The sequence below is a fragment of the Solenopsis invicta genome, chromosome 2, assembly GCF_016802725.1.
Source record: "Solenopsis invicta isolate M01_SB chromosome 2, UNIL_Sinv_3.0, whole genome shotgun sequence".
Lineage (NCBI taxonomy): Eukaryota > Metazoa > Arthropoda > Insecta > Hymenoptera > Formicidae > Solenopsis > Solenopsis invicta.
In genome coordinates this window covers 16,080,421-16,107,723 of record NC_052665.1, presented here as the reverse complement: position 1 = coordinate 16,107,723, position 27,303 = coordinate 16,080,421, and the positions used below count along the sequence as shown (strand labels likewise).

Genomic DNA, 27,303 nt, shown 5'->3' with positions numbered 1-27,303 from the left:
GTACCAAGAAAAAAAGTAACGGTAACGGTGTAATAACACATTATTTCCCCGTCCTGTTAATAAATATATAGATGCACTGTTCAAATCATTTTTAATCTACACATATATAGATAATGAAATATGAAATTTTCCAATTTAATTTTTTTTAAAAACAAAGATTTCTCTCTCTTTTTTTCTCTCATACAAACGAATGCAGTTTATTTTTATGTTAAGGATCAATTTCTCTTTACAATTGTACCGTATATTACACTTTGCTCTGTCTGAAAATTTTATTAAAAACTTTGAATCTTTTAACGTTGAACTAAAGAATTAATGAACTCACTATCTTATTACGTCCGGCGCACGTGTAGATTAAATTTTCGAAGTAGTCAGCGTATTTAGCTATCACTATTCAGTTACTCATACAGATAATGTCGTACTCTTAGTACTAAATGTTAAACTGCTGATACAACTTTGCGTGAGGAAATCTGTTTTTAACATTACACCCACAGAAAAGATCTGGGATCTAAGGCTATTATTTTTCTATGTATCATAAAATAAGATAAAAACAATCATAATTAATATTGGGTGTACAGGATATTTTATTTTTTAATAAAAAAATTCTTTATCTATAATAAAATAATCTTGATGCTGCTCTATTAATTTTCTCAGACAGATTTAGATTAAGTAAATTTGTGGCAATCTCACAATATTCTTGATTTAACAATAGATTAATTTGAAGAAAACTTTTTTTTCTAATAAAATATTACGAAGGCTCATAAGGAAGCGCTCACTTCATGGATATTATATAAAAAATGTTTTGTTTTGCTGTAGACCTATTCTGTAACTCTTTAACGATACAGAATTGTTGCTAAAGAGTTACAGATTAGGCTTACTGCATCATAAAGATCAGTACGAGCTCGCTTTAATCGTAGGTAAAAACTGCTGGACTTTCTGCAGATAAGTTATTTATAATATATCACGTCGAATCTTTCTTACGGGGAAGCACTTGTCCTCTATCGGTAACATTCCGAACTGCGTAGCCGTTAATCGTCGTGCGTTGTAATATCGAATAAATTTTTATTCTAAATTTATGAATATAGCTGAAAAAAAGATGTATACGAAAAGACCTGTTTTTTTAGATAAGTAAAACGAACATCATTTTTTATAGTTTCCGTGGCGAGGAATCTGTTAGTGCTAGTTAAAATTATGTCGTATAATGGGACACAAAAAATTGCGTGTAAATTGAAAAAACACGTAGCGTTGCAAGTACTCGCGAGATAGGACGCTATGCAAGTACTCGCGAGATAGGACGCTATAATATATATATATATATATATATATATATATATATATATATAAAATACATTATATGTTTTGATATAAAAATAATACATTATTTAAAATATTTTATATTTATAAAAATGCTATATTTAATAACTAGGTGAAAACCAAGAAATTGCGCTTGCATAGCACGCCTTGGCGATCTTCTGTGATGAGAAATTTGTCTCGACACGTGCGATCTGTTATATACAAAAGTGTAATGTAGTAATAAGCTAAGACTGAATCAGAACTTTTCTGTGAAAAATTTTTTATTTCTGACCACTTATACAGAGATGCTGTTCACTAGAATCTGAATAAAAACTAAATTTAAGGATGTATGAATCAGACCTTTTCAAAAGTTCCAAAAGTTCGGATTGTATTTTATTGTTAAAAAAAAGAGATGAGTTAAAGTGAGTTTTATGATAAGTTTTTATAATAACAGAAAATATTTTACATACAATAGGGATGAGAGTTTAATTGGTCAAGGTTTAGTTTTATTAGCTTACTGGCACATCATGTGTTTAGGCCAAAAGGGAAAAAAAATGATTTTCCTTCTAAAATAACAGATTAAATTTTTAAGATGTTAAGGCACAGAATACGTTCGTGCATGCACACTACCATTGCGTTTGATATTTTCGCTAATAAATATAACATTTTTATAAAATGTTCTATATTTTTAATAACAAATCATGATTTATCATAACGTGTACAATCAGTAAGTATAGCATATCGATCCGTCTCACGTTTGAATAATGATACCACGCGTTTTTCTGACTTAAACGCAATTTTCTATGTGTTCCTGTCATATGATGAATTTTAACTAGCATTATTGGATTCCTCGAAAGCTATGAGAAATGATGTTTTACTTTCCCAGAGCAAATAGTCAAATAGACCTTTTCGTAACACTCTTCTTTGAACATCGAAGCGAGGTGCTTAATAGCACAAAATAGAATGAAAAAAACAGAATCTGTATATGTATTAATAATTTCCACGACAGTCCTGGATACTTATATATACATATTGAAATTTGTATATCGAAATGTATACACATTTGGACATATTTTGTTTCCTGGACACAAGACCTGGAATTCAATAAATGTTACGTAATGAGCCATTAGATATCTCGATATGCCTTATACCTGCTATTTGACAAAAAAAAATATATATATATACAAGATGTTCATTAATGGTGCACGTTTTACCATAGGAGCACGCATTTGTTATTTCTAATATAATAATATGTTAAAAATACATATCCATCGGTAAATCATGCTTCTATGGTAAAAAATGGGTACAACCATTAATGAACATTCTGTGTGTGTGTGTGTGTGTGTGTGTATATATGTGTATATATATATATATATATATATATATATATATATATATATATATATAAATTAAATTATTTACATATGTAAATATTTTAAATATTATAAACAGAGCTATAATATGAACATGCTCGAAAAAATATTGCAAAAAAATTTGAACCATGTGTATATTACGTCTCCAACAAATTTTTTTTGAACTTTTTCTTTATACTTAAGATTTTAAGAAATTGTTTATTTTAAAGGAAAATGAGAAAACTGAATTAAATCGTTTCTCTTCATGAACTAGCTTCTTTGCAAATTAGAAGTTAAGCTTAAAATTAAGAAGTTTAAAAATAAGAAGGAATACTTTTTCGCACTAACGCAAATTCACTAAAAGTATTAGCACTGGTTCACCGTCGTATGTCGACTTTCTCTCACTGTTATTAGTTTTACAATTTAGATAAAAATAGTTATCTGAAAGTGAAAACGTATAAAAATACGACACTGTGATACCGACTAACTAAATCGCTATTGACGAATTAGACTCTGGTCGTCATTTTACGTTACGTGCGATAGAAAAATCATGAATTTCGTCACACTAGCTGATTATGCCCCACCTCCTTCGGAAACTGTTTTGCATTAAAATAATCTTCAGCGAGAGTATTACCACACTGCATGTGCAATATTGTTACAAAATCGTGGCTTATTATTAACCTTGACGTTATACTTTTATGAGATTAACGACAAAGACAAGTTGTTTACAAAACAGAGCCGACAAACAGAGAACACACTATATATATTTTTTTTTCATAACATTTGACGCTAATGATAAAAGATAAAATACATAGGAGATCCTTATTTGCTCTCTTTTAAATGTCTGCTGTTGTGCCAAAATTATCGCAAGTTGTTGAGTTTATTTATCAATGTAGCTCATTGTCACTGTTCGTGCAATACAAATAAAATACAAATCTTCTTTTTACCGGACTTTTTTAGTGAAATGCAGTATATAAAGAGCAGCTGTAAAAAAGTCATCAAATAAATATCTATATTATTACTTACAAACTCATTTTTAAAGCAAAGACTGCTTACAAATATAAATAATTATATTTATATTTAATGAGCGCTGTTTATAAAAATAAACAATTACAATATGATTTCTATTTATATCGAATATTATAAAGATAACAAATGATAATCATTATCACGGTTTTTAAGTCCTAGTCGGTTACGCAATCGTTTCACATTGATTAATATGATTCGCAACTCGTCACTTACGAGTAATGTATGACGTATGAAATGATTGGCAATTTTAACGTCATTAATGAGTAACGGTTGGCGTTGACCGACAATTTTTACTATGATTACAACATGTCATTCGTGTGTTACATATATTATGGTTTTCCACAAATCAAATTGTTAAGAGAAAGAGAAAACAAATGCACAAGATTCACAATAAAGAGTTTGTTTTTATAATTTTGTATATCATTAAATTTCCACAGATTCTCTTGATCCTAAATGTTTTGACTCTAGATGCTTTGCTTAATAAATTTTGATTAAGATTTTGGATTTCTAATTGACGATTTTTGAATTCAAAATTTAATAATTTCATAGATATTGCAGTTTTACAATACTAAATCATACAATTACCATAGATCAACTTTACAGATATCCTCTTTAGATATGTTTATTTCCGTTAAATTTTGTTTTTAAAACTGTAGTTCCCTAAATTTTTACGTTTTAAGATCACGTAATTGAAAACTGTTCGATTTCAACAAATTCTTTACGATGTTGTTTATTTTACAACAATGTCAAAAAAGTGCAAAAAAACGTTAGTGCGTACTTCGATTTTAAAATAATTATACTTAAGAAATAAGGATTTGATATTTGTGACTATAATTGCATGATAAAATGATTATAGTTCAGGACCTCCATTTTTGTAGTTATTACTATATTACTTTATTAATTTTATGTTATTATTATAGTAATACTTAACTATAGATAAACAAGTTAGTATAGATAAACAAGCTTCTATTTGATCAACTTTTAAATTATTTAGTTCTGTTTTATAAAAGCAAAAAATTCTAGAAGACATTGAAGTCTCGTAGACATCCAAAAAGTATCACATGTCTAAAGATATCTTCAAAATATTTTTCTAGAAAATATCTAGAAATTATCCAAAAGATGTTTAAAAAGATTTTGTTTAAGATAACTTTGTAGAATTTCTGAAAAAATATCTGTAGACATCTGAAAGATATTTTAAAAGATACTTTTAAGATATTTATCATAAAAGGTCTTTTAGATTTTTAAAAAATATCTTCAAGAAATCTCCATATATTTGAATGATATCTGAAATGTTGCATATCTTTTAGATCGTTAAAAGATACAACAGTGTTGATATATTTCCCGGTTGTAATAAGTTAATGTAAAGGTACTTTATCGAAACTTTTCAAAAAAATGCAAGACATCTCAAGACATGGAAGAGTACTTTTATTCATATGGATCTGGATACACAGACTGTGAATGATTTTGACTGTGATAAATTTACATCATTCCCAAAAAAATGAGACTTGTGTAATTCGTTGTAAAAACTGATGTGTCATTCATTCTAATACGTCTGCAGATCCCACTCCACTCGAAGAGTTTCGAGATCGCCGAGCGACATATAGTATAAAAGTCTAGCCGGTTAGCACAACCTCGCATAGTGCAATTCCATCGAGTGACGATAACGTTCGTCTCGCCGAACGTCTTGTACTCAAATTTTATTAACTTCGTTGCTCCGTGTATCTTATACAAATTTGATTTCTGGCTGTGTCATGAAAACGCAACATTAGACGCAAAATTCGTCACTTTTGAAGCTGGGACTCTCGACGATAACGCGATTTAGAATCACGTGCTGATAAGTACCTAATATTGGTAAGCATTCAGGCTGGACACACAATATGTTGGTTTTTATTTACTTAGTTTCACGATAATTGCGCGAATGCAAGACTCCTGGATCCTGGAAAATTTTTACTAGTTGTTAGTGTTAAATGCGAGAAGTGGAAATACGGATAATTTCTTTTAATTTCACAACTCTCACTGATCGCACATGATGCAATATTAAATGCTTCGCGCGCATAATATGACAGAGCAAATCCTAAGTGATTATTTGTCATAGGGAGATCATAGTGTCACATTGATAAATCAAGAGAAACGTCAATGTATCAAAATAAATTATAAACTTGTAGTCTCATCACCTTCGGTAAGTTATCATTAGATACATTTAAGAGATAAGCCGATTTCATTTAATAAGAGAGTTGAAATAATAAATACAATGATAACAATTCTTAATTGGAAGCAGAAATAATTTAAAAATGTATTAAATAATAACGTAAAATGAAAAAAATAAATTTTTAATAATACTTGATAAATTTGTTTTCCGATATGAAAAATCGATATACAAGACTGAAAATCAAATTATTGTTTCGTCACAAAATGCGAAATCTTGATATAAATAATTGCAACGATTAATAAATATATGTATAAAAAATTAAAATAGCATTTATTAATACAATTTCCATATTCTCTTTTAGCTACAGTCGCTATTTAGCAAATTTTCAATCAAGGGAATACAAATTGATTATATTTCAATGTATAATATATAACACAATTTCGTACATCTATTTGTAGTATTTTACATATACTTAAATAAAAAGTGCTTAATTTTAAATAGTTAAATGTTTTATTTCTATCTTCGTTTTTTAAACATTTAAAAATGTTATAATTTTAACCTGTGCTTTAAAAAGATTTAAAAAGAATTAAAACACTAAAATGTTTAAACCTCAAAGATTTCAATTTTAAACATATTAGCATTTTAACTTTAAATATCATTTAAAACTAAAACATTTTTAAGTGTTTAAAATACTTAAAAAGTTAGAAGAGATAAAAATAAAACGTTTCAATATTTAAAAATTAAATGCTTTTTTTTAGTGTATACGGATGTAATACGAGTGAACATTAATATTTAAATACTTCAAATATGTCAATATATATTACTATTCATAATTCAATATTCACATTTATTAAAATATTTGACAATATATTATATCAATTTTTTGTAATTTAGTAGATTTATAAATAATGAAATTATAATAAATTTATTATAATTTAATGAACGTATATTTACGTATATTTACGTTTCTTACAATTTTATATCTTTTTGTATGTATCGAATACTGATATAAATACATACATATAGATATAAAATTACACAACAAATTTATACATAAAATTTATCTTGAAGTCGCGTGGGCTATGTTTATCAAAACTCATCAGAGAATTGCATCTCTTTCAACAGATAAATTATTTAACGTGTTTGCTCCTCTCCCAAGAAGAATAATCTCAAGCAGAGCAATGAGTCACAACCCTGGCGAAAATAATATGTTTATAAGATATTTGCTTAAGTGTTGAGTGATATGTTTAATTGGAACTTTAAAACATTTATTAAAGTGTTTATAAGATGGAAAATTAAACAGAATTATTTATAAGACATAATTAACGATTGTTTAATAGACGTTTTACGAAACACCCTTTAAACGTTTGCAACATTCTGAAAATATACAACACTTTTCAAACGTCTATCAAGTAATCGTAAATATCTCATAAACAAATTTCAATCTCGTACACAGATCAATAAATATTTATTAACATACTATTTTCGGCAGGAAATAACAAAATAATATTAAAATGAATTGTGATTGATCAAAAAGTGACTTTTAATAATCATTTTTCAGTCACTTTGACATCATTAGATTTATGTTTTATTGCTGCGCTAGAGAGCGCATTAAAATTTCCCTTCTCGCTTTTCAGTTTCAAAAATACTAAATTTTAAATAAATCAATTTTTGAACATATACCTATTTCACTTTAATTACGAGAAGTGTACGCTAGTTCAGCTAAAAAAAAATAGATCCAATTTGAAGTCGTGATAACTTTTTCTTCTGCTTGGGATTTTAAATTACCCAGTTTATACCGTCGAACTAAGTTTATTTATTACGAATATAGTACTTGATACGCCTATCAAATGCGACCGGTGTAAACTACGCCAAGGCGATTATCCAGTTTAAATAAACGTTCCAAGTATTCGTTCGAAGCAACCTCCTTGGATTCTGCCTCTAATGCTCATTTCATCTTTCGCAGGGACACGCAGAGTCACGCGAAGTATCGACGAGGGAAGTAATCACAAGAACGGAGAGCAGCGCCGGCGGCGAGCGGGACACACGCGGAGCTCCGTCCGACTCAAATTTCGCGCCGTGCGTCCAAGTGTGTCACGTGACCGGCAGTGCCGGGTGATCGCGCGGGCAAACGCGCCGAGGTTATAAATAGGAGACGACGGCCCGCGCAGAGTCTCTTTCACTTTCCGCTACGCGCCGCGGCGCGTCGTTTCGCCCACTATTCCCGATCATTACGCGGTGTGCCGTGTGCCTGTGTGGAGCTCGTGCTCTCTCACGATCCGATCCGCTCTCCCTCTCGTGCACGCCGTCGCTCGCACGCTCGCTCGCTCGCTCACTCGCTCGTGTCTACTTTCGAACAGACGAAGGGCCACAAGTAATAACTCCTGTAAGAGACGCAATTCGCCCGAGTTCATACTGCACGCCGAGGCGATAACCTCTGAGTGGAGCGCGCGTAAACGAGCAAGAGAAAACCACGACGACGACGACGACAACGACGAGGAGGAGGAGGAGCAGGCACGTGGAGAGTTCACTCGCGGCCATTTACAATAGTGAGACTGAACTGTGCGGCGGTACACCCGAAACGGACCTGAGTGGCGAGCACCTGCTGCGAGACGACACGGCGACAACGGCGGCGACGACCCCGAAACGCAGGAAGATGCCGGAGACCGCGCACCATATGAACGGCTATGCGAACGGCCACGCGCCGCCCGAGCTTCAGCAGGACACCACGTTCCTGTTCACCTCCGAGTCGGTCGGCGAGGGACACCCAGGTGAGAAGCCCTTAGTGACCCAGGGATCACCCGCGTGAGACGACCTACCCCTTCCTCTCCCTCCCAAGACCGGGCCCTATCGAGGTTCCGCGACCCTGCATTATCGGTCGGAAAAGCTTTCGTCTCTCTTTCTTCTCTCCGTCTCTTTCTCCCTCTTGCTCTACGTTCCCCTGTACCTTGCGGCTTTCCCACCACCACCACCTCCACCTCCATCGGCGTACGCCGATGGAAAAGGATCACCTCCCGCGATCCATGCCGCGCTTTTTCCTACCCCTACGTTTTCTCCCCTCGAGCAAATTGATGCCGAATTGTCGAATCTTCCCTCCTGCCTCCCCCGGCAACGCTCCTCCAATTCTCTCACACTGGGACGAGGAAAAATAAAGTATCATCGGTTCTCTCTCTCTCTCTCTTTCTCTCTCTACGGTCGAATAGATCTCGCGGCAAGACCTCGCTTCGTTTTTTCGCGAGGCTTCCGCTCATCCTCGTTTCTCGCCAATACGGCGGGCGGGCGGACGACCTGACCGTGTGCACATTGCCGTTGGCGCGGCCGCCGCCATGTGCTCGCACCGATCGCAGCGCGCGATCGGCGCGAAACGCCTGCACGGCCGGTTCGCGTCCGAATTCGGCACGCCCGAACGAATTTTCCGTCTTGACGGCGCCTGCTCGCGCGATTTCCGCATCTCTCGTTTTAGATGATGAATCGTTGCACATTGCTCCGAAATATATCAACGTATCTGGAGACGCGAAAGAACTTAGCCGCGGGAAGGCGATTTCCAATTGGAAGTAGGTTCAGTTAGGTCTGTTCTTTTTAGCTGAACTAGCGGCATACGATTCATCTCTTCTCTCTCTTTTTTTTTTGTACCAAAGAGAAAGAAGTTCAGCTATAAAGATAACAGGGAATTGATTATGTACGACATAACTTGGTGAAAATTACAAAAGTTAATATGTTTACTGGGATATTTATAATTTTTTATTATTAACATCTATGGTAAACTTGCTCACTTTGTAATTTTCACACTTCTGATCTTGTTTCATTAGTTTTCTTTCTAGTATCCGATTGTTTGTCTGACAGCAAAACGTAGAAGGCATACAGAAAAGCAGAATTTGTAAGAACTAATCGGAAGGGTCACTGCTAGTTGTCAGTATATTTTATTACTGATTAGATTCTCCTTTTCTGCATCTAAACTTCAAGAATATATTCTGGAATGTTGCTAAGAGCCTGAGGCTATTTAAGAAGAAGAATCTGTAGAATATGCTGCAACAGGGGGCAAGGAGCAGCTACGAGATCTCTGTTGCCTGATAAAAGAGCTATTTCTAAAGCAAATTGTACGACAACCAAAAAAAAAGCATTCCTCACTTACACTCTAGATAATTTCCTTGAACGTCGATTGTGAAATATACATGCAGTTTAATCGATCATTACTAAGCTATATGTTATATTTTGTGTGCATTTGTTTTGCATTATTAGTATGCATTAGCATTAGTATAGACTAATTGAGATTAATCATTCTGTGTTATAGATAGGAGCTATGAATTAGCGAAAAACAGCTAGTTGCTAAGTCAGGACTGGTTCGAGTGGACGGATACGATCAGAAATTCCAGAATTTTCTTCATTATTATTTCCTCCATTACAACTTTGTTGTTACGAATCTACCGATAACAGACGTGATTTGCCGAATTTGGCCAGTGCATGAGCAATCGTTTGTCATGCTCAAAAAAAAAAAAAATTCGCCATCTTCGAGAGTTTCTAGATGATTCTATTCACGACGTAGATGGCGCACCGGTCTTCTATCGATGCCGCTCGACTGTTGTTTCTTCTTTTGTAATCGATTGAATTAACATGTTGATCACTAAATTCGAGGAATGGAAACAATCGCCACATGATATAGGACCTAATATAAGCATCGTGTGAGAGAAAGAGACAAAACTACCATTAAGAAGCATGGACACAGACTCCAGTATATTTCAACTCCTTTGTCTCTTTATGCTTTTTTTTTTAGCATTCTATACCTGAGCTGGAAACCTTCTCTTTATGCATTAGTCTTCCACTTGTTCTTCTAGAAGCAAATACACTACTTTTAAAAATTCACTACATTCATGATTCCCAATAGTTTAAGTATCAATTTTTTATCTAAAATAATTTCTAGATATCCTAATTTCCAAGATAACAATCGCTAACAGTATTTGATGTATTTGAAGATTTTTATGAAATAAATGAAAATTATTTTATATATCAAATATTATAGTTAAAATATTATATATAATTATATACAAAAATATTTTGTACACACAATATCTTTATTACATATATATTATATATAATAAATATAATTATATATAATGAATATATATATTTATTATATAAATATATATATTAAACAAATTGTTTAATGTCTTGAAAATGCTACTTGTCAAATGCTGCTCTGTGTTACGAATATCTGTCCCTTTTGAGACCTAATGCTTTTCTCTTTTATCTACTTTTGACAAATTTTCTGAAACTACCATTATCTAAAAACGATTACCATTGATCACAAAGAGTTCGTGACTAAACCTATGCCTATGCAACTCATAAACTTCCAGCGTCCACTATTGTCGCCGTATGTTTATACGGTATATACAGTTGTCCAAATAGCACACAGATTCAAAAAGAACTCAGAATTTATTATATCGTCAATTCAGAATTTATTTTTAGATACAAAAAGAGAATTGTTTTTCTGAAAAGTTTTTTTTTGTATCCGAAAATGAATAATAATTAATGACATAAGCCTGAATTCTTTTTTAACTCTCTGCTATCTGAGTATACACTGTATCCCTCATATACATGTTTATTGAACGTGTTGTAAACTACAAAAAATTTAGCAATAAATGTAATTCAAGTATTATATTTATTAATTTATTAATATCTTTCATGATTACGAATAATTATTAATAAATTGTTATTTAATTATTTCTGAACGTTGTTAGCGCCATCTAGTGGCTTGGCAGACATTAGGCATACAAAGGAAAACTGCCGAGTTTCATAGGGCTGGTTCGTGACTCACCACCGGCGCTAATCGACGTTATCTTTTCTTCTCTCATCGCATTTTCTACTTTCACTTCCTTTTTGACCAACATTCTTTTCTTTTCTTTTTTTTCTTTTCTTTTTAATACTTTTTCAATGATCATGATTTATATCACTTTGAACCGTGTCATACCCACGATTCGACGATATCTACGTCAGTCATCTCGGGTCAGAAACGGAAAAGTCTCGCAAATGACTTTTACAATATTATAAAAAGAAGATCGTCAACGAAATTGCTTCAACTTGTAATCTTAACTAATCTCGTAAGACAAATTGGCATTAAAAAATGATACATAGTAATTTTATCAAGCTAATGACAAAACTGTAATGTTCCATATATCTGCTTTATTGAAAATTTCTAGAGTAGTTTTTTTCTGTTAAAAAAATTTGGATTTATGTAACAATTGTTCATGCAAATTCTTTCTTTTTTGGTATATAATCTAAGAATAGCTTGTAAAATTTTGCTGGTATCTATTAAAAAAATTACAGTGCTATTGCCCAAACTTTAAATTTTTTGAAAATATTTAACTTGTTTAACATATGACTTTTTGTTGTAATTAATTTTCTAAGATCTTAACACATCCGTAATTCTTGTATTTTTTTACTGTTTTTATTGTTTCGAAAACAACAGAAAATAGGGAATTTTTCGCGATTTATTCGTGTGTTGCTAATTATCTCTACAAGATAAATGACTTGTTTTTCCTCTCTACATCACGATTCTAATTATACCAAAGATAAAGAAAGAAAGTTCACGAGTCACGTGAGCAATTTAGGTGAACTAATTTTGGATTAACGATTCATTACTTTCTACAAATTATATTGTAATACAGAGTAAAAATTATTATGTCACACAAATTATTCTATTCTTTGTTTATTACATTTATGTAATAAACATAAGATTTTTATTATATTTTAATTATGTTTAGACATATTAATCCTTTAATTGCTTTGCTTAATAATTCACTGTTATAATATTAATAAACTTATGTTTTTTTTTTTCCAGATAAAATGTGTGATCAAATAAGCGACGCCATTTTGGATGCACATTTGAAACAAGATCCCGATGCTAAAGTAGCATGCGGTAAGTTTCGCCAACAGTGCCGATTTCTTAAGGCACTTGAATATGTATTATGGCATCTATTTATAAATTAGTTTGTGTTCGGCCGTGAACTAGTTTTAGGCCGGAACTTCTGCATCTATTGCATTCACAATATATTGTTGAAAATGAAATTTTTATAAATGTGTTATAGCTGCCTTAACATTTACTTTATATAACATTCTTTAAATACAATAGCTTTGTTCTGCATTAAATATATAATTTTTTATGTTAACATTGTATGTTCAAAACACATGAATTTTAATTATTGTGCTTTTTTTATAGAAACCGTAACAAAAACTGGGATGATACTCTTGTGCGGAGAGATTACATCAAAGGCTGTAGTGGATTATCAGAAGATCGTTCGTGATACAGTGAAACACATTGGCTACGATGATTCCTCAAAAGGTACGGTAACTGGACAATGCGTGATTCGCGTTGCATCTATCGTTAATTTCAGTGATGCACGTTTGTCACTCTCCCCGATTGTTTCTGACACTTTGTTGGATGGTACTAATTGTATGTTTGCGCGGAGAAAAATTAAAATCTTTATACTCGCCACAAAATAAGTCATTATTCATGTAACACATGCATGCTCTGTGGCTGAATAGATAGCCAACTCCTTTGTCATAAAATCCGTCTCATTCGATTCTCCTTCATCTCTAATAGTTACGTCAACACGATCGGATTATGGCACATAAGATCCAAGCATCAGACATCGTTTGTGATTTCTCTTTTTTTAATATTGAATATTAATGGTAATACTAGTAGTAATAGTTAAAGAGAGTGGGTGGGAAACTATCAGTTCGTATGTCACTTAGATCTAAAAAGGTCCTTTGTGACTCTCGCTAAAGATGACGAATTCAAAAATCCATATATATATATACATATATATATATATATATATATATATATATATATATATATATATATAATGTGTAGGTTCGAATCCGCGATTTGTTATGAGTCTGTCGCTCTCACAAGGAGCCAGACGACATTTCAATGATAACATAGAGGTGAATATAAATTCTTTGACATGTCTTGGATCCGACATGCCTCGATCGATCGATCGGATAACCAGTTCTGCTCATTCACCTTTCGGATAAAAAGAAATCACACAAAGAAATGAGTAAAGACTGTGTAACTTAAGTGTATCGTGGCAGGATTCGATTGGCGTACGTTGAACCTTTTGGTGGCGATCGAACAACAATCCCCAAATATCGCGGATGGTGTCCATACGGACAGGCAAGAAATGGACGTGGGTGCAGGTGATCAGGTACATAACCCATTCTCAGCCCGTGCCACAGAACAGTCAAAAATAATTCAATATCAACGATCTACCCTATGTTCTAGCTTCTTCCCCTTTTCCTCTACCCTCCTTAAAAGACATTCACACGTTTCTCAAATTTATCTTATTACTCTGTGTGTCATAAGCGTGTGTTACATCTACGTGTGTCTGCTTGCGTGTGCGCAGGTGAGACTGTAAACACCTGTGCGAGTATCTAAGCATCATCGTTGTAAGATAATGATTCTTGAAAAATTTCTTTCGACGCTGCATCAATCGTGCAGAAAATTTCTAATTTGGCAGAAATATCTCGGAAATAAATTACAAAGCACTGGAATATGATTCCAACAAAGTGCCGATATTAGTTATCATGTTTATAGGAAGTAAGGCTGTGTGCATGTACTACGTTCGGATACGCGCATAGATAATTTTATTTGTAATGTGGTTACAGATTTGTTGTTTAATCTATAAAGAATATGACGTGTGCCAGACAGGAGAATTTCAAAGAATTTGTAATTTAGTATCTCTGATATTTCGAGAAGTCTTCGTGTTCGAACTCGTACATGCAACTATCGTATTAGTTTTAATCAGGATTATTAGCCAGGATTATTAGGATCAACAATGGTCTGATAATAGCCCGATGTACTGAAATGGCAGAATTTCATACAAGAACATCTACTGCGTGAAAAACGGTAGTGAATATCTTTGTCTCACCATGCTGATGATTTGTACAGGTTTTGACTACAAGCTGTGCAATGTTCTGTTGGCGCTCGACGCTCAGTCACCAAATATCGCGGCAGGCGTTCACGAAAACCGTAGCGACGAGGAAGTGGGAGCAGGAGATCAGGTCAATTAGCATTGTCATCGTTGAATTATCTTTTCTCTTTGTCTTCTTTTGTTTTTTTTTCTTCTCTTTGATTGTTTGCCTCCTCTGCGCTACTAAATACATTTCTTTACAGTAGCTGCACGAATAATATTTATCACTTTTTTATTTTATTTGTTTGTAACCCTAGTCCTTATTTCTTCGCTGTATTAACATCAATTCTTATTTCTTCGCTGTAGAAGAGGAAATGGTGTGTGATATATTGCTTCTTCACATATCTGTTGCACTATCACAATAGTTTGAATGCATTACTATAAGGATATTATTGTGTTAATTCTTGTTGGATCTGGCATATATTGCGAAATTGAATGAATGTGTATAAGGTTCGTGCAAGAAAGTTTCTGTAGATTTGAAAATATTTATATGTTTTACCCTGTAGGTCATGTAGATCAGTAACGGTAAAATAACTATGACGAGTCTAATTCTAACACGTATTATAAATTTCGTACGTATGTTTGTATGTGTGTATGTATATACATAATTAAGAATGTAATTCTTCATTAAATAATTGAAACTAAAAGAAATTGGATGCTTACATAATGGTGTGAGGCATAGTTTATAAATTGTTTATTAATATTATTATTAATGAGTATATTCCCTTCTATTATATTTATATATTCTGTTCTGTGTGGCACCTTTTATTGCACATATTATTGCTTCATATATTCTTCACAGTTTTATATAATATACCATATGTATATTATGCAATATACTTTACTTTTTATTAAAAACAGCTTTCTTATTCTTAATTAATCTTCTATTTCATGTACAAAAACACAATGTTTACTTTTATATTCTTTCAAATACTTATCATATTGCTTGAAACTCATATCATTAGACTAATTAAAATTCTTTTATCAGGGTTTAATGTTCGGTTACGCTACCGATGAAACCGACGAATGTATGCCACTGACAGTCGTACTGGCGCACAAATTGAATCAAAAAATTGCCGAGCTAAGACGAAGTGGTGAATTATGGTGGGCTCGTCCAGATTCAAAAACACAGGTATGATTTCCATATATCTGTATATACGTTTCGTTTATCTTAATTTGCAAAAACGCAGGATTTAAATTTGATAAGATAAATCAAAAGTGTCGATATAAAATTTAAGAAATTCATAAATCAGAAAAACCAATTGTAAATTAAAAGATTCTTAATTCGTAATCTCGTTTCTGACGTTTTCACATTTAAAGATCTAGACGATAAGAAAAAAATTCATGTATGATGGTTATTCAATGATTATTACTTGTATTTGCTACTCTTGAATGCCATGATGACTAGCTTATCTGAGAATAATCCAAATATAATTTATTTAAAATACTTTATTATTTAAAAAATGAAATGTATTATATAAAATGTCTGTAATGTATACGATAGGTAACCTGCGAATACATCATGGATCATGGAGCTTGCGTACCTATAAGAGTTCATACTGTTGTGGTATCGCTGCAACATAGTGAAAAAATTGGTCTAGACGAATTGCGTAAAGCTGTTATGGAGAAGGTCATCAAAGAAGTAATACCAGCAAGATATCTAGATGAGAGAACAGTCTTCCACGTGAATCCTTGTGGACTTTTTATTATCGGTGGACCACAGGTATTGCTAAAGTTCTGAACTATTATATAATGTAATCAATTCAGATGTTAATCATTCTCGATACTTTTCACGTTTAGAAATTTAGACAATAAGGAAAAAAATTTTGGATTATGATTATTCGATGATGTAATTTTGTATTTGCTACTCTTGAATGCCATGATGACAAATCACGCTATCTGAGAATAATCAATCAAATTTTTTTAATATTTTAATAAGTTAAAAAATTAATGTATACTGTGTGTTATGTGATTATGTATGCGATAAGTAATCTTTAAATAAAATGTGAATGATATTTCGTAATTTATTTTGATAAATTCTTATTAAAAATTCCAGAGTGATGCTGGTCTTACCGGACGAAAGATCATCGTAGATACGTACGGTGGTTGGGGGGCACATGGTGGTGGTGCATTTTCGGGTAAAGATTTTACCAAGGTGGACAGATCAGCTGCTTATGCCGCAAGATGGGTCGCCAAGTCCTTAGTGAAGGCTAATCTTTGCAGACGCTGTCTTGTACAGGTAAAATTTACAAAACTCAAATTATTCTTGTTAAAATAATCGAAGCCATTTCTGTAATTTTTTTTTTATAATGAAATTTTGAAACTCTGGTTAATATATAGAATATGTTACATCTTATCGATTTTATTGACTTTGATATATGTTACAGGGATAAGACACTACTGATAAACTTTTTCTCATAAATAAATCGACAGTCTCATATAATTTTTGAGATATATTTACATAAAACTCATTTTCGACATTTCATTATTTTTGTTATATGATGACTTGTGTATGATAACAGTGTGATGGATAGATGTGACATATTTACTGAAATTCTATATCTTTTAGTTGTAATAAATGTGCATTTACATTAGGTCTCCTATGCAATTGGAGTGGCGGAACCGTTGTCTATCACAGTTTTCGATTATGGCACATCCACGCGTTCTCAAAATGAGCTCTTAGACATAGTGAATAAGAACTTCGATTTGCGACCCGGAAAAATCGTCAAGTACGTGTACTTAAATAATTTTAATATTTCTCATATTTAATATAATTTCTTAGTCTAATTATTCTCGATACTTTTCACATTTAGAGATTTTAACAAGAAAAAAAGATTCATATATATGATGATTATTCGATGATGTATTATGTATTGTATTTGCTACTTTTGAATGCCATGATGTTATATTTAATTTAACTGAGAATAAATCATCAAATATAACTTATTTTTGTGTAATAAATATTGTTTCATTTATAATGTACAATTGCTATATAATATAATTTATCGGTTCTAAATCATAAATCACATAAGGGGATAAATAAATTAAAAATGTGTAATTATCTTTCTTTTATAGGGAGCTGAATCTTCGTAATCCTATTTATCAACAAACCAGTACATATGGTCACTTTGGACGAGACGGTTTCACATGGGAGCAACCAAAAAAGCTGATTCTCGATTGATGAGAGGATGAATCTTAAATTGGTCTTGGCGTTTCTCGATTTTAGGTATCCGATAGAACATCTGTTTCTCTTTCTCTAATTCTATCTTCTTCTCTATCTCTTCCTCTCAGAGAAGTAACCGTGTTATTTCTATAATAATGAAAAATAAAAAAATTCATTCGCGATACTTCGATCTCCGTGTGCCGCAGCCACCACCGAAGTCACTGATTTCTTACGCCAATACTTAGCATTAGAGAGGACTAGGTATCGGCAGTTCTCTTTCTAGTTCTTTTCGCCATGAAATACCGCATTATATATGTGACGACAGGCATAGTACAAATCTCGTTCATAATCCCACATAGTTGGTATGAACAGTCGTTTCTTCCTTCACTTTTTTCGGTTTTTCGCGTGGTGGTATCTTTTAACAATACGGCACGTAGATATAATGGATGCATTATGCAAAGAAAAGAACAAGCCTATATTATGAAACCCATTGTAAGTTTCTCCATGTTCAGGTCTTGAAAGCTTCTCAAATTGATGCGCGCGAATCAGTTAACTGCAAATCGATCTTTTTTCGCTGATACATGCTGATGGTCTTTACTTGCAGTAAAGAAAACTTGTGTAGTGGATCAAATTTTTATCTGAAAAAAATGTATAAACACAGGCGCGCTATACGTGTTTTCAGATTCGGGAATGTATAACTGCAGTCTCATAGATTTTTAGCTGTATAAGTAGTCTCTCGCACGTACATGAAAGTTCGATACTCCAACTTGGTTAGCTAATAAGTGAGCTAATTTTTAATCGAAATGTGCAAACTACACGCTGCAGGTTTACTAAAATTTTATTTTTACTGATGACGCTATCGATTTACCGATCGATCTTTCGTGTACGTATCTTCATTAGAATTATTAATCGTTGAGGAAAAAAAAGTGTAAATTGACAATGTGTCCATGGCATATGTATAGCAAAGAAGGAAATGACATTTGTGTGTCGTGAACGTGCTCGCGTTCATGAATTTCACAAAAAATAATTGCAACATGATACCGAATTAGATGTATTATTGACTAGCTGAATCATTGTTAAATATTTTAAACATATTTAAAAATCATCATATTAATCCAATTAAACAGCTTTGTTGTAAAATTAGATTTCATCGTTTTATAGTATACATTCGAATATTCGTAACTACGTAAGCATGTTTAATCGCTCTCTGAAGTGTACGTCATTTCCCCCTTTGCTATTGTTTTAACTAAATAGAACAATTGCAGATATTACATAAATGAAAGCGAAGCCATTGAAAATCTAATCTCGGTAGAGGTCCAGCACAGATCGTGTGACGGAGCTCGAAACTGTTGTAGAATTTTTCAATGTTTTTTGGTACAGAAAAAAATTGTCCGACATTGTCGGGATTCAATGTGAGAAACAAATAAAATTGTAAAAAGATTTAGTCATCCTCTGGCATAATTGATGTGTGCGACTTGTGACTTGTAAACCATATCGGCAATATGTAATAGTGCACAGGCTCGTAAAAAGACACATAAAAAATAAAGCGGATTTTTTAATAAAAGCTTTTCCTGTCGTTTTGTGTACTACCGCACCATTTCATGCAAAACTTATTTGATCCTTGATCTTCCTAGCGTTTTTACACAACGCATTTGCACTTAACGGACCAACATGTTGCATTTCTATGAACGATTTCCCTGATAAACGACATGAGCTCTGTCGCACAAAACGCTGCGACTGGCTATATAGTTCACGAATACAGCGAGCAATTTTTATATGCATTCGCATGATCACTCTTCAGTATTTGACGATATAACATGTACATGTAGAATAACCCCTAGCCGAATAGTCTTCGCGTATTCCGTTTTGCCGCGCATTTCGTTTAATTATAGCAATACTTTTACGGTGTAAAATATCAGAAGTGCGCGCGTATTCAGTGAAATAGATTAAACAAAACACACATTTATATATAAATACACATTCGTCAATACTTGTTCTCATGTACATAAGATTTTGCAATATTTCTCTTTTTTTCTATGTTGAGTAATTTTTTTGTTTAAAAATATTTCCCCCCGTAACTGTTTAAATAAGATTTTAATATGAGTGGCTATATACATATATATATATATATATATATATATATATATATATAGCATAAAATATAAATTTAGGAAACTAGAAAAGAATTATAAGAGTAATAGTCAATAAAACATTTATGTGCACATAAATGGCATATAATTTCATTTTTTTAATATAGCTTTGTATTTAGAACTATATACATCAATTATGAATAGTGATAAACCTACATCGCAAAGAGTACATGATGCATAATCATATATAAATGTTTTGAATATAAAAATTATATGTAAGAATATGATCATCGCTACCTTGACAGGAAAGCTAAATTATATACATTCAATATTGTTATGATACTGTATTAGTTATGTGACATTTTTAATACGTCACTTTTTAATGCATCATCCAAATTGCACTTAATATAAAAAAAAATTATATCAATCATGCTGTAATCAATCACGGAAAGCAAAAAACCTTACCAATTGAATAAAAAAATGTTTGGAATTGAAAACTAATAAATTAAGTTTATTTTAATCACTCTTGTATCAGTAATCGAGATAATTGATTGCTTGTATTCAACTTGTGTTTATATATGTATTTACAGATTGTACTTATGTATATATTCATCTTGTTGCACTTGTATTTCATCGCATTTAAACATAAATTTGTTTTCAAAATTTTACGACGAAACTTGCATATATTTTCCACATTTACTTATAATTTTGCGTTTTAAATTCTGTTTGTTATGTACAAATACATTATTTATAAGAAACCGTATATCTCAAATAAAAGATATTAATATTTATACAAGGATGACTAAAATAAACTTTTGTTTAAAAAAGCATAGGACCGTTTCAGATTTAAAATTAATTTCCTTTTTCATGATTTTTTTCTGGAAAGAATATACAAGCTGCAATAGTCTTTTTTGTAAATAAAAGTACAAATTTTTTACTATCAATTACAATTTTTTAAGTTTCACTGAAAAATATCTTCCTTCCCTCGTCCTAAGTCCTGCAGTGTTTTATGTACCAAAAACATCTCCAATCTGGTTTGTTTAAACAAATCTGGTTCGAAACAAAAAGTTTCTAGTGCAAAATGCTACAGGGTCTAGGACTAGAAGAGGAAGGGTAGTATTTTTCACTAAAACTTGAATTGATTAATAATTAAAAATATGTACAGTAGAACCTTTTTAACTTTGGCCCTCTATAATATTTGCATTCCTTCACACGTACTTTCACAAATACTAATATCATACCCCTTCCTTTTATAGAACATCCTCACCACAGCACAAGTCTACCAATCACCGTGTACTTTGTTCGCGTAAGTACATGGTAATTAGTAGACTCGTGCTGTGGTGAGGGTATTCTATAATTTTGGCATTCCGTTCTTATCACCCCATAGGGCCAAAGTTAAGGAGATCCTATTATACTTCCATTTACAAAAAAAATTCAGTCCTTGTAGTTTGTATGTGCTTTCCAGAAAAAAAGAGAAGGGCATACTTTTGGAACCGAAAAAGTTCTATGCTCCTTTGAAGATATATCTAGGATTATTGAGCTGCGAGCATTTTTGTCTTAGCGAACCGTGTAACTAATGCTCGTTGCTCGAAATTTAGCTTGATAATTCGGGCGTACCTTTATGTTTCTTAAATGTTAAATGAGGCCGCTTATCGCAAAAATGACTTAACTGCCAAAATACTCGGTTTCTTATTTAAAGAGTTAATAATTTCAAAAATAACGCTTTAAAAAGGAAAATCGAATTTTGGTAGTTAGGCCACTTTTGCAATAAGCGTCTCAAATATATGAGTTACATATTAGGATTATGCAACTAAATCCGTTTTAATGAAATACTCATATAACTCTTTGAAAATCTATATTGTAGATCTTTCTCATTAATATCGACAATTTCGCTGCAGGAGATCAATCATAAAACTTTTTCCCTAGAGCGGAAACGTGAAAAGAGAAATATTTCTCCATTAACTTCAATGGTAAAGATTTCCACTTTTCACGTTTCCGCTATAGAGAAAAAGTTTCATGATCGACCTCCAGGTCTAATTCCGACACAGATTCCGTCATTTCAAAGAATTTTTTTGTATCCACTGACAACTCAGGAGAATCATAACAAACTGAGCAAGCCAATTGCTCAATTTGTTATCATTGCCTTGGGCGCATGGATACGACTGTGTCTTAGCAGCGAGCTCTTATCTGTAAAGGTTTTTTCGCATTCGACGCACTTATACGTTCTACCAGTGTGCGTAACCAAGTGTCTGCTGAGACCCGACGCGTGACAAAACGCCTTCGGACAAAGCTGACAATGATGCAGTTGAATATCGTTCGGATTTAATTTTTGATGTCGACGCATGTGCACCTTGAGTGCTTCTCGCTGCGTGAAGCTCTTATCGCAATGTTGACACTGGAACGGTTTTTGGCCAGAATGTGTCATTAAGTGTCGGAATAAAATCTCTTTCTGCGCAAAAGCACGATGACAGATGTTGCAACCAAACGGTTTTTCGCCTGTAAGTATAGAGAGATAATATTAATTGTATATTTTTAGAATAAATTTAATTATTTAACACTTAATTAAATTTAATAATTTTATTATTAGTTTAAAATTAAATTTGTCTATATTTGTTAGATTGAGTATGAAAAAATATTGACCTGTGTGTGTGCGCTCGTGTCTCACCAATGCGGATCTCGTCGGGAACCATTTTTCGCATGCCTGACACGTAAATCCCCTCTGTGTGGAATGCACTGACTGATGACTCTTCAGCATTATTCGCCGGGTAAACGCTTTCGGGCACTTGTCGCATTTGAAAACCTTCATTTCCGGGTTAGCATCAACTGCAACGCACATTTGCCACTTGTAGAAACCTCTAGGATTTTCTTCTTCTGTTACAGACAATGTATTCTCAGTGCATTCTTTACCAATTGTGTCGCCCATTGGCTGTAACTTCAATGATTCTGGCTGATTGGCGTCGTTGCTAGTGACTTCCATCATGTAAACGTTTTTGTGATCGACGTTCACTATCGCTCTCTGAACTTCTTCCGTCTCATCGTCGGATTCCTGTTCCTGCTTGATACGCGTTGCCCTTATCGTGCATCGTGCCTTCGCCGTTCGTTCCTCAGCAGGTACCAGTGTGATGTTCTCTGGATCTTCTGAGACACTCTCCTCTATTTCCGGATTTTCGGAATTCATTCCTGTGTATTAAACAATGATGATACATGTATATGAACTAAATATTTGTAAACATTTCTCAATGTTACTTCTTCCCAGAGATGTTGGCCAGCTGAATGATGAAGCAATAGCCTGTCAAGAAAGATCTGCAGGCCTATTCTATAGCTCTTAATGAAGGTTTCATTATCATTATAACATTTTTTATCATATATTACATCTACAGGATAAGTCTGCTGGATTCAATTCTTAAATTTGTCATTCTGCGTGTATAGCATTAGAAAAGTATCTTACTCTATTAGAAATATAGCCTCTACGAAATACGATTTAATTCTAGGTTAACTAGAGACAAATAGATTGTAATACTGTGTTATTTTCTCAAGAACAAAAACTTGTGAATATTAAATGCAAGGCTTTAAAACGAAGATCAAGCAATCCTTTCTAACAAAAATAGCAGTGTTATTAATGTTTAGAACTTTGGTTCATATCCAGAGCAGTGAAATAATGTGATGAAATAAATTTCTGTCAGTAACACACACCCAGAATGTAGCCACCGACGAGTTCCTCCTCTGTCACCTCGATGGGATCTCCATCCGTTTGACTGCTGTCACCTTTGGTTGAAACTAGATCAGCCAGCAGTTGTTTAACTTGCTTAGACTTTCCTGTGTTGGATTCCTTGGATTCATCTCTGTTATCCTGGTTCTCGCCTTCTTCGTCTCCAGTCAACTGCTGTATCAACTTCATGTGTTTTCTGAGCTTGGTGTCCGCGGCTTGGCATTTTTTCCTGAACTGATACGACTTCTCCAGCTGATACTTGCAGGGATGACATATCATGTTAGGCAGGCCATCCTGCTCATAAACCTGAAACATCGATATTGGAGGATAATCATATTAAAGCTAAACACTCTGTATTCACTTGGACTATAAATTTCAAGCTGATCTACATGGTTTATTTACTTAAACAATACAAAGTCCAAGATTTAAGATGTCTAAAAAAAAGTCTAAGATTACTTTTAAAAATTCTTATCTTAAAGATGTAGACGTCTTATAACTTAATTTTTTATTTCATGTTGTATATATTGTTTACATTACATCTTTACAAAATTTTTTATCATGTAAACAATACAAGCAATGTAAATTATAAATTGTATAATACAATACAGAAAAAGTGAAGTTAATATAACTTTAGTAATGATAAAATAAAAATATTACAATGAAATAGTTTTCAGTATTACTGATATCTAAATATCTTCTATAATTCATGAATTATTTACATGAATGACATTGTAAAATATAGTTTATATTGTATACATATAATGCAAATTATGTTACATGTAATAATTATTGATCTCTTGTATAGGACTAGCAGTATAGTAAATGCAACTAATAATACAAAGGTCTTTAAAAATTTTAATGTCAAGAGTATTGAAAAATTCATCTAGTCTCTTTAGTCAAGCTAAGGTAAATTTTCTAATTTATCAATTAATCAATTGCATTATACACAATTGCAACTTTATTCTGTAAAAATTACGCAATGCGATTGATGAATGAATTGAAAAATTTGCCTAGTTAAATTTTTCAAATCGAAAGCCCATGCATCCTCCGCGATTCACGTCCCATCGAGAGAAGTTACTGCTCGAGGAAGACGACGATGGCGCGTCTCGAAATGATCTCTCCCCCCACCGAAAGAGCTTGGCCGCGATCATATCGAGGGATGCCACTCATACTGCATTACAGATCTCTATAAATCCGTAGGGTAAACGGGAGTGCGCGCGTGAGTCCGCGCCTTGTCGGTTCTAGGTCTCTGTAATGAGGCGGCGCGCGTAAAAGGCGCGCCGCTATAATACCTATCGCCACAACTTGTCGATAACTCGGTAAGGGCGGTAGTTGCCTCGTGCAACGTCGTATCGCCGCATACGGCGTCATTCACGCGCGCGCGCACGCATGCGTGTATGTGTGTGTGTATGTGTAGCTCCTGTATATCTCTCATTCTCTCGCACGCGCAGATAAATGTGTGCGTGTACCACATCGAAGGACGCGACGCGGCACGTGGAGGGGAGATAATGCGAGAGGACGCCGTGCGCGGAGAGATAAACTAGATTCCTATTTTTCGATAAGCCGCCGATTATTATCGCCCGCTGCGAATCGAGCGTGTGACGCGACGTGACGACAACGTAACGTCGTTCGCGGTGACGATTCGCTAGCTCAACGTCCGACGGCGACCGACTCCGTCCGACGGCGACCGACTCCACTCCGTGTGTGTGTGTATGTGTATGTGTGTGTCTCTCTCTCTACCTTTCTGTTTGTCGACCCACCTCGATGTTGACGCAGGAGAGTATCCGCAGCGGCATCGGCACGGTCTCGTCGTCGTAGATCGGCACCATCTCCTCTTCCTTCGCCAGGCACAGCCGGCACAGCTCGTTCACGTGGATGATCACGTTGCTCGGGCTGTCGCCCTTTTTCCTGCTGTACGTTTTCATCGCGCGCCCTTTTCGATCGCTCACGCTTTATCCGCTTCGCAGTTCGTCCGTTCAGGACTCGTCTTTCTTTCTTTCTTCCTTCCTCCTTTTATCTCGCGTCTCGCTGTCTCGCGCGACTCCCGGGACTCCCTTTCGAATTTGCGGCAAGTAACGTCGAAAACGCGATATGACGAAGTTTTCCGTCTGGGAAGTCGCACTCGCCGACAGACTCGGTCACTCACAACGGAATCTATAATGGCGGTCGTCCTCAATGGCGGGCGCGTACGACGAACTACTGGCAGCACTGCGCGCAGGCTTCGTGTGTGTGTGCGCGTGCGCGCGAGGAAGACGCAGAATCGGAATGGACGAGAGCGCGAGCGAGAGGAAAGGAGGTTTTCAGTGCGCGGCGCATTTAACGGTAGTCTCGTCGCGACGTGGCACGGGACGCGGAGAGGCGCTCGAGGCACGCTCGAGTATGGGCGCCGTACAGTGTGTTGCCACGCGCGCGAGAGTCGGTAAGGGCGATTGCGATTATTGATTTTCCATTCTTCCCAACGGCGGGAAATGCGAGCCCTGCCCGGCCTCCCTGCCGCGCGGGAAAATGGACTGCTACTACGGCTTGGTAAACGCGGCGGCGGCGACGGCGGCGACAGTCCCACGTTTTTGCACGCGTGAAAAGCGAGATCGCAACTCGCCAACGGAGCGTCGTATAGCGAACGGGATAAATCGGCCGCCGAAAAGGAACCGCCGTGGAAAATGGAGGCGGCACTGCGAGTCGCCGCCGTCGCCGTCGCCCGCCGCGCTCTCCTACTCTCTCTTCCTCTCCCTCTCCCTCTACTTCGTCTCCTCGCTCGCTCGCCCGGGCCGAGAGACGTATCGACGGATAGGTTGAGCTCGATGCATTTAACCTGTTCTCCTTCGTTATCGAACCGAGTCAGTGACTTCGGCCAAGCCTTCATTTACTTAATTGACAATTATTCATTTTATTGGTAAAATTAATTGTAATTTTTAACTATATGTAACTCCTCATTCTTGCTACGTGCGTGCACATACACAACAATCTGCCGGCAATGAAAGACAATTGAAATGCGTTTAATAATTAATCTAAGACATTTGAATCAAACTTTGATTAATTTAACAGAAAAGTCAACGATAATTTGTTGTCCTTGTGATTTAATCTTTTTAATATTAAATTTAAAGATCTATTAATTTTGGCAAAGTTAACGAAGTAATGCAGGTACCGCTGGGTAAGTTAATTATCGATTAAGTTAATCGGAATTTATTAATCGAAGTTCCGCTGATCTGATAAGTACTAAAATAAGTCTGAAATTGCTGATTTTTTTTAATAATTAAACAAAGTTTAACAATTCTATCTGTGTTAACAAGGTAATAAAGATAAATTGCATTATAATTTAAGTTAATTGTCGATTAAGGTAATTTGAACTTGGTCAAAATCACCCTAACTTGGGTAATTACGAGAATTAGTTGCCGCCGATATCCAATTACTCAGTCCTCCCGTCACGTTGAAGGACATATACATATGTATATACCATACATACATACACCCCGCCCATAATTACGCTCTGAAACTGCAGAGCGTAGATTATCGCCGGTGGAAGCGTGATGCGCCGATAATCAAAACGTAGCG

At 34.4% G+C, this 27,303-nt stretch overlaps 2 protein-coding genes across 5 annotated transcripts; one reads left to right on the top strand and one right to left on the bottom strand.

Annotated features, from left to right (window-relative positions):
- Window positions 1-5,296: 5,296 nt before the first annotated feature.
- LOC105203280 (S-adenosylmethionine synthase) lies at window positions 5,297-19,516 on the top strand. 2 transcript variants are annotated; one of them, XM_026131173.2, is made up of 10 exons: window positions 5,297-5,522; window positions 7,787-8,591; window positions 12,656-12,733; window positions 13,034-13,156; window positions 13,912-14,024; window positions 15,778-15,921; window positions 16,294-16,512; window positions 16,846-17,028; window positions 17,385-17,518; window positions 17,865-19,516. In XM_026131173.2, exons 2-10 carry the CDS (start codon window positions 8,477-8,479, stop codon window positions 17,968-17,970), a joined length of 1,215 nt encoding a protein of 404 aa, XP_025986958.2. In that variant the 5' UTR covers window positions 5,297-5,522; window positions 7,787-8,476; the 3' UTR covers window positions 17,971-19,516. The 2 variants fall into 2 exon arrangements, with proteins under 2 accessions (XP_025986958.2, XP_025986957.2); XM_026131172.2 differs by lacking the exon at window positions 13,912-14,024 and adding an exon at window positions 14,768-14,880 and having other exon boundaries at window positions 5,298-5,522.
- Window positions 19,517-20,163: 647 nt separating this feature from the next.
- Window positions 20,164-25,957, bottom strand: LOC105198052 (zinc finger and SCAN domain-containing protein 12). 3 transcript variants are annotated; one of them, XM_026131179.2, is made up of 5 exons: window positions 25,512-25,953; window positions 23,736-24,057; window positions 22,950-23,222; window positions 22,683-22,865; window positions 20,164-22,538 (listed from the first exon to the last, which is right to left on the bottom strand). In XM_026131179.2, the coding sequence occupies exons 1-5, from the start codon at window positions 25,674-25,676 to the stop codon at window positions 22,168-22,170; spliced, it is 1,314 nt and encodes a 437-aa protein (XP_025986964.1). In that variant the 5' UTR covers window positions 25,677-25,953; the 3' UTR covers window positions 20,164-22,167. The 3 variants fall into 3 exon arrangements, with proteins under 3 accessions (XP_025986964.1, XP_025986962.1, XP_039302235.1); XM_026131177.2 differs by having other exon boundaries at window positions 22,683-23,222; window positions 25,512-25,957; XM_039446301.1 differs by lacking the exon at window positions 25,512-25,953 and adding an exon at window positions 24,728-25,037 and having other exon boundaries at window positions 22,683-23,222.
- Window positions 25,958-27,303: the final 1,346 nt, after the last annotated feature.

Excerpts from the sequence above, each read along its gene's own strand:
- LOC105203280 (XM_026131173.2), top strand. The coding sequence starts at position 8,477 with ATGCCGGAGACCGCGCACCATATGAACGGCTATGCGAACGGCCACGCG. Across the intron at positions 12,734-13,033 it reads CGATGCTAAAGTAGCATGCG|AAACCGTAACAAAAACTGGG; the intron begins GTAAGTTTCGCC and ends CTTTTTTTATAG. Across the intron at positions 14,025-15,777 it reads ACGTGGGTGCAGGTGATCAG|GGTTTAATGTTCGGTTACGC; the intron begins GTACATAACCCA and ends TTCTTTTATCAG.
- LOC105198052 (XM_026131177.2), bottom strand. The coding sequence starts at position 25,676 with ATGAAAACGTACAGCAGGAAAAAGGGCGACAGCCCGAGCAACGTGATC. Across the intron at positions 24,058-25,511 it reads TCTCCTGCGTCAACATCGAG|GTTTATGAGCAGGATGGCCT; the intron begins GTGGGTCGACAA and ends TCGATGTTTCAG. Across the intron at positions 22,539-22,682 it reads ACACGAGCGCACACACACAG|GCGAAAAACCGTTTGGTTGC; the intron begins GTCAATATTTTT and ends CTATACTTACAG.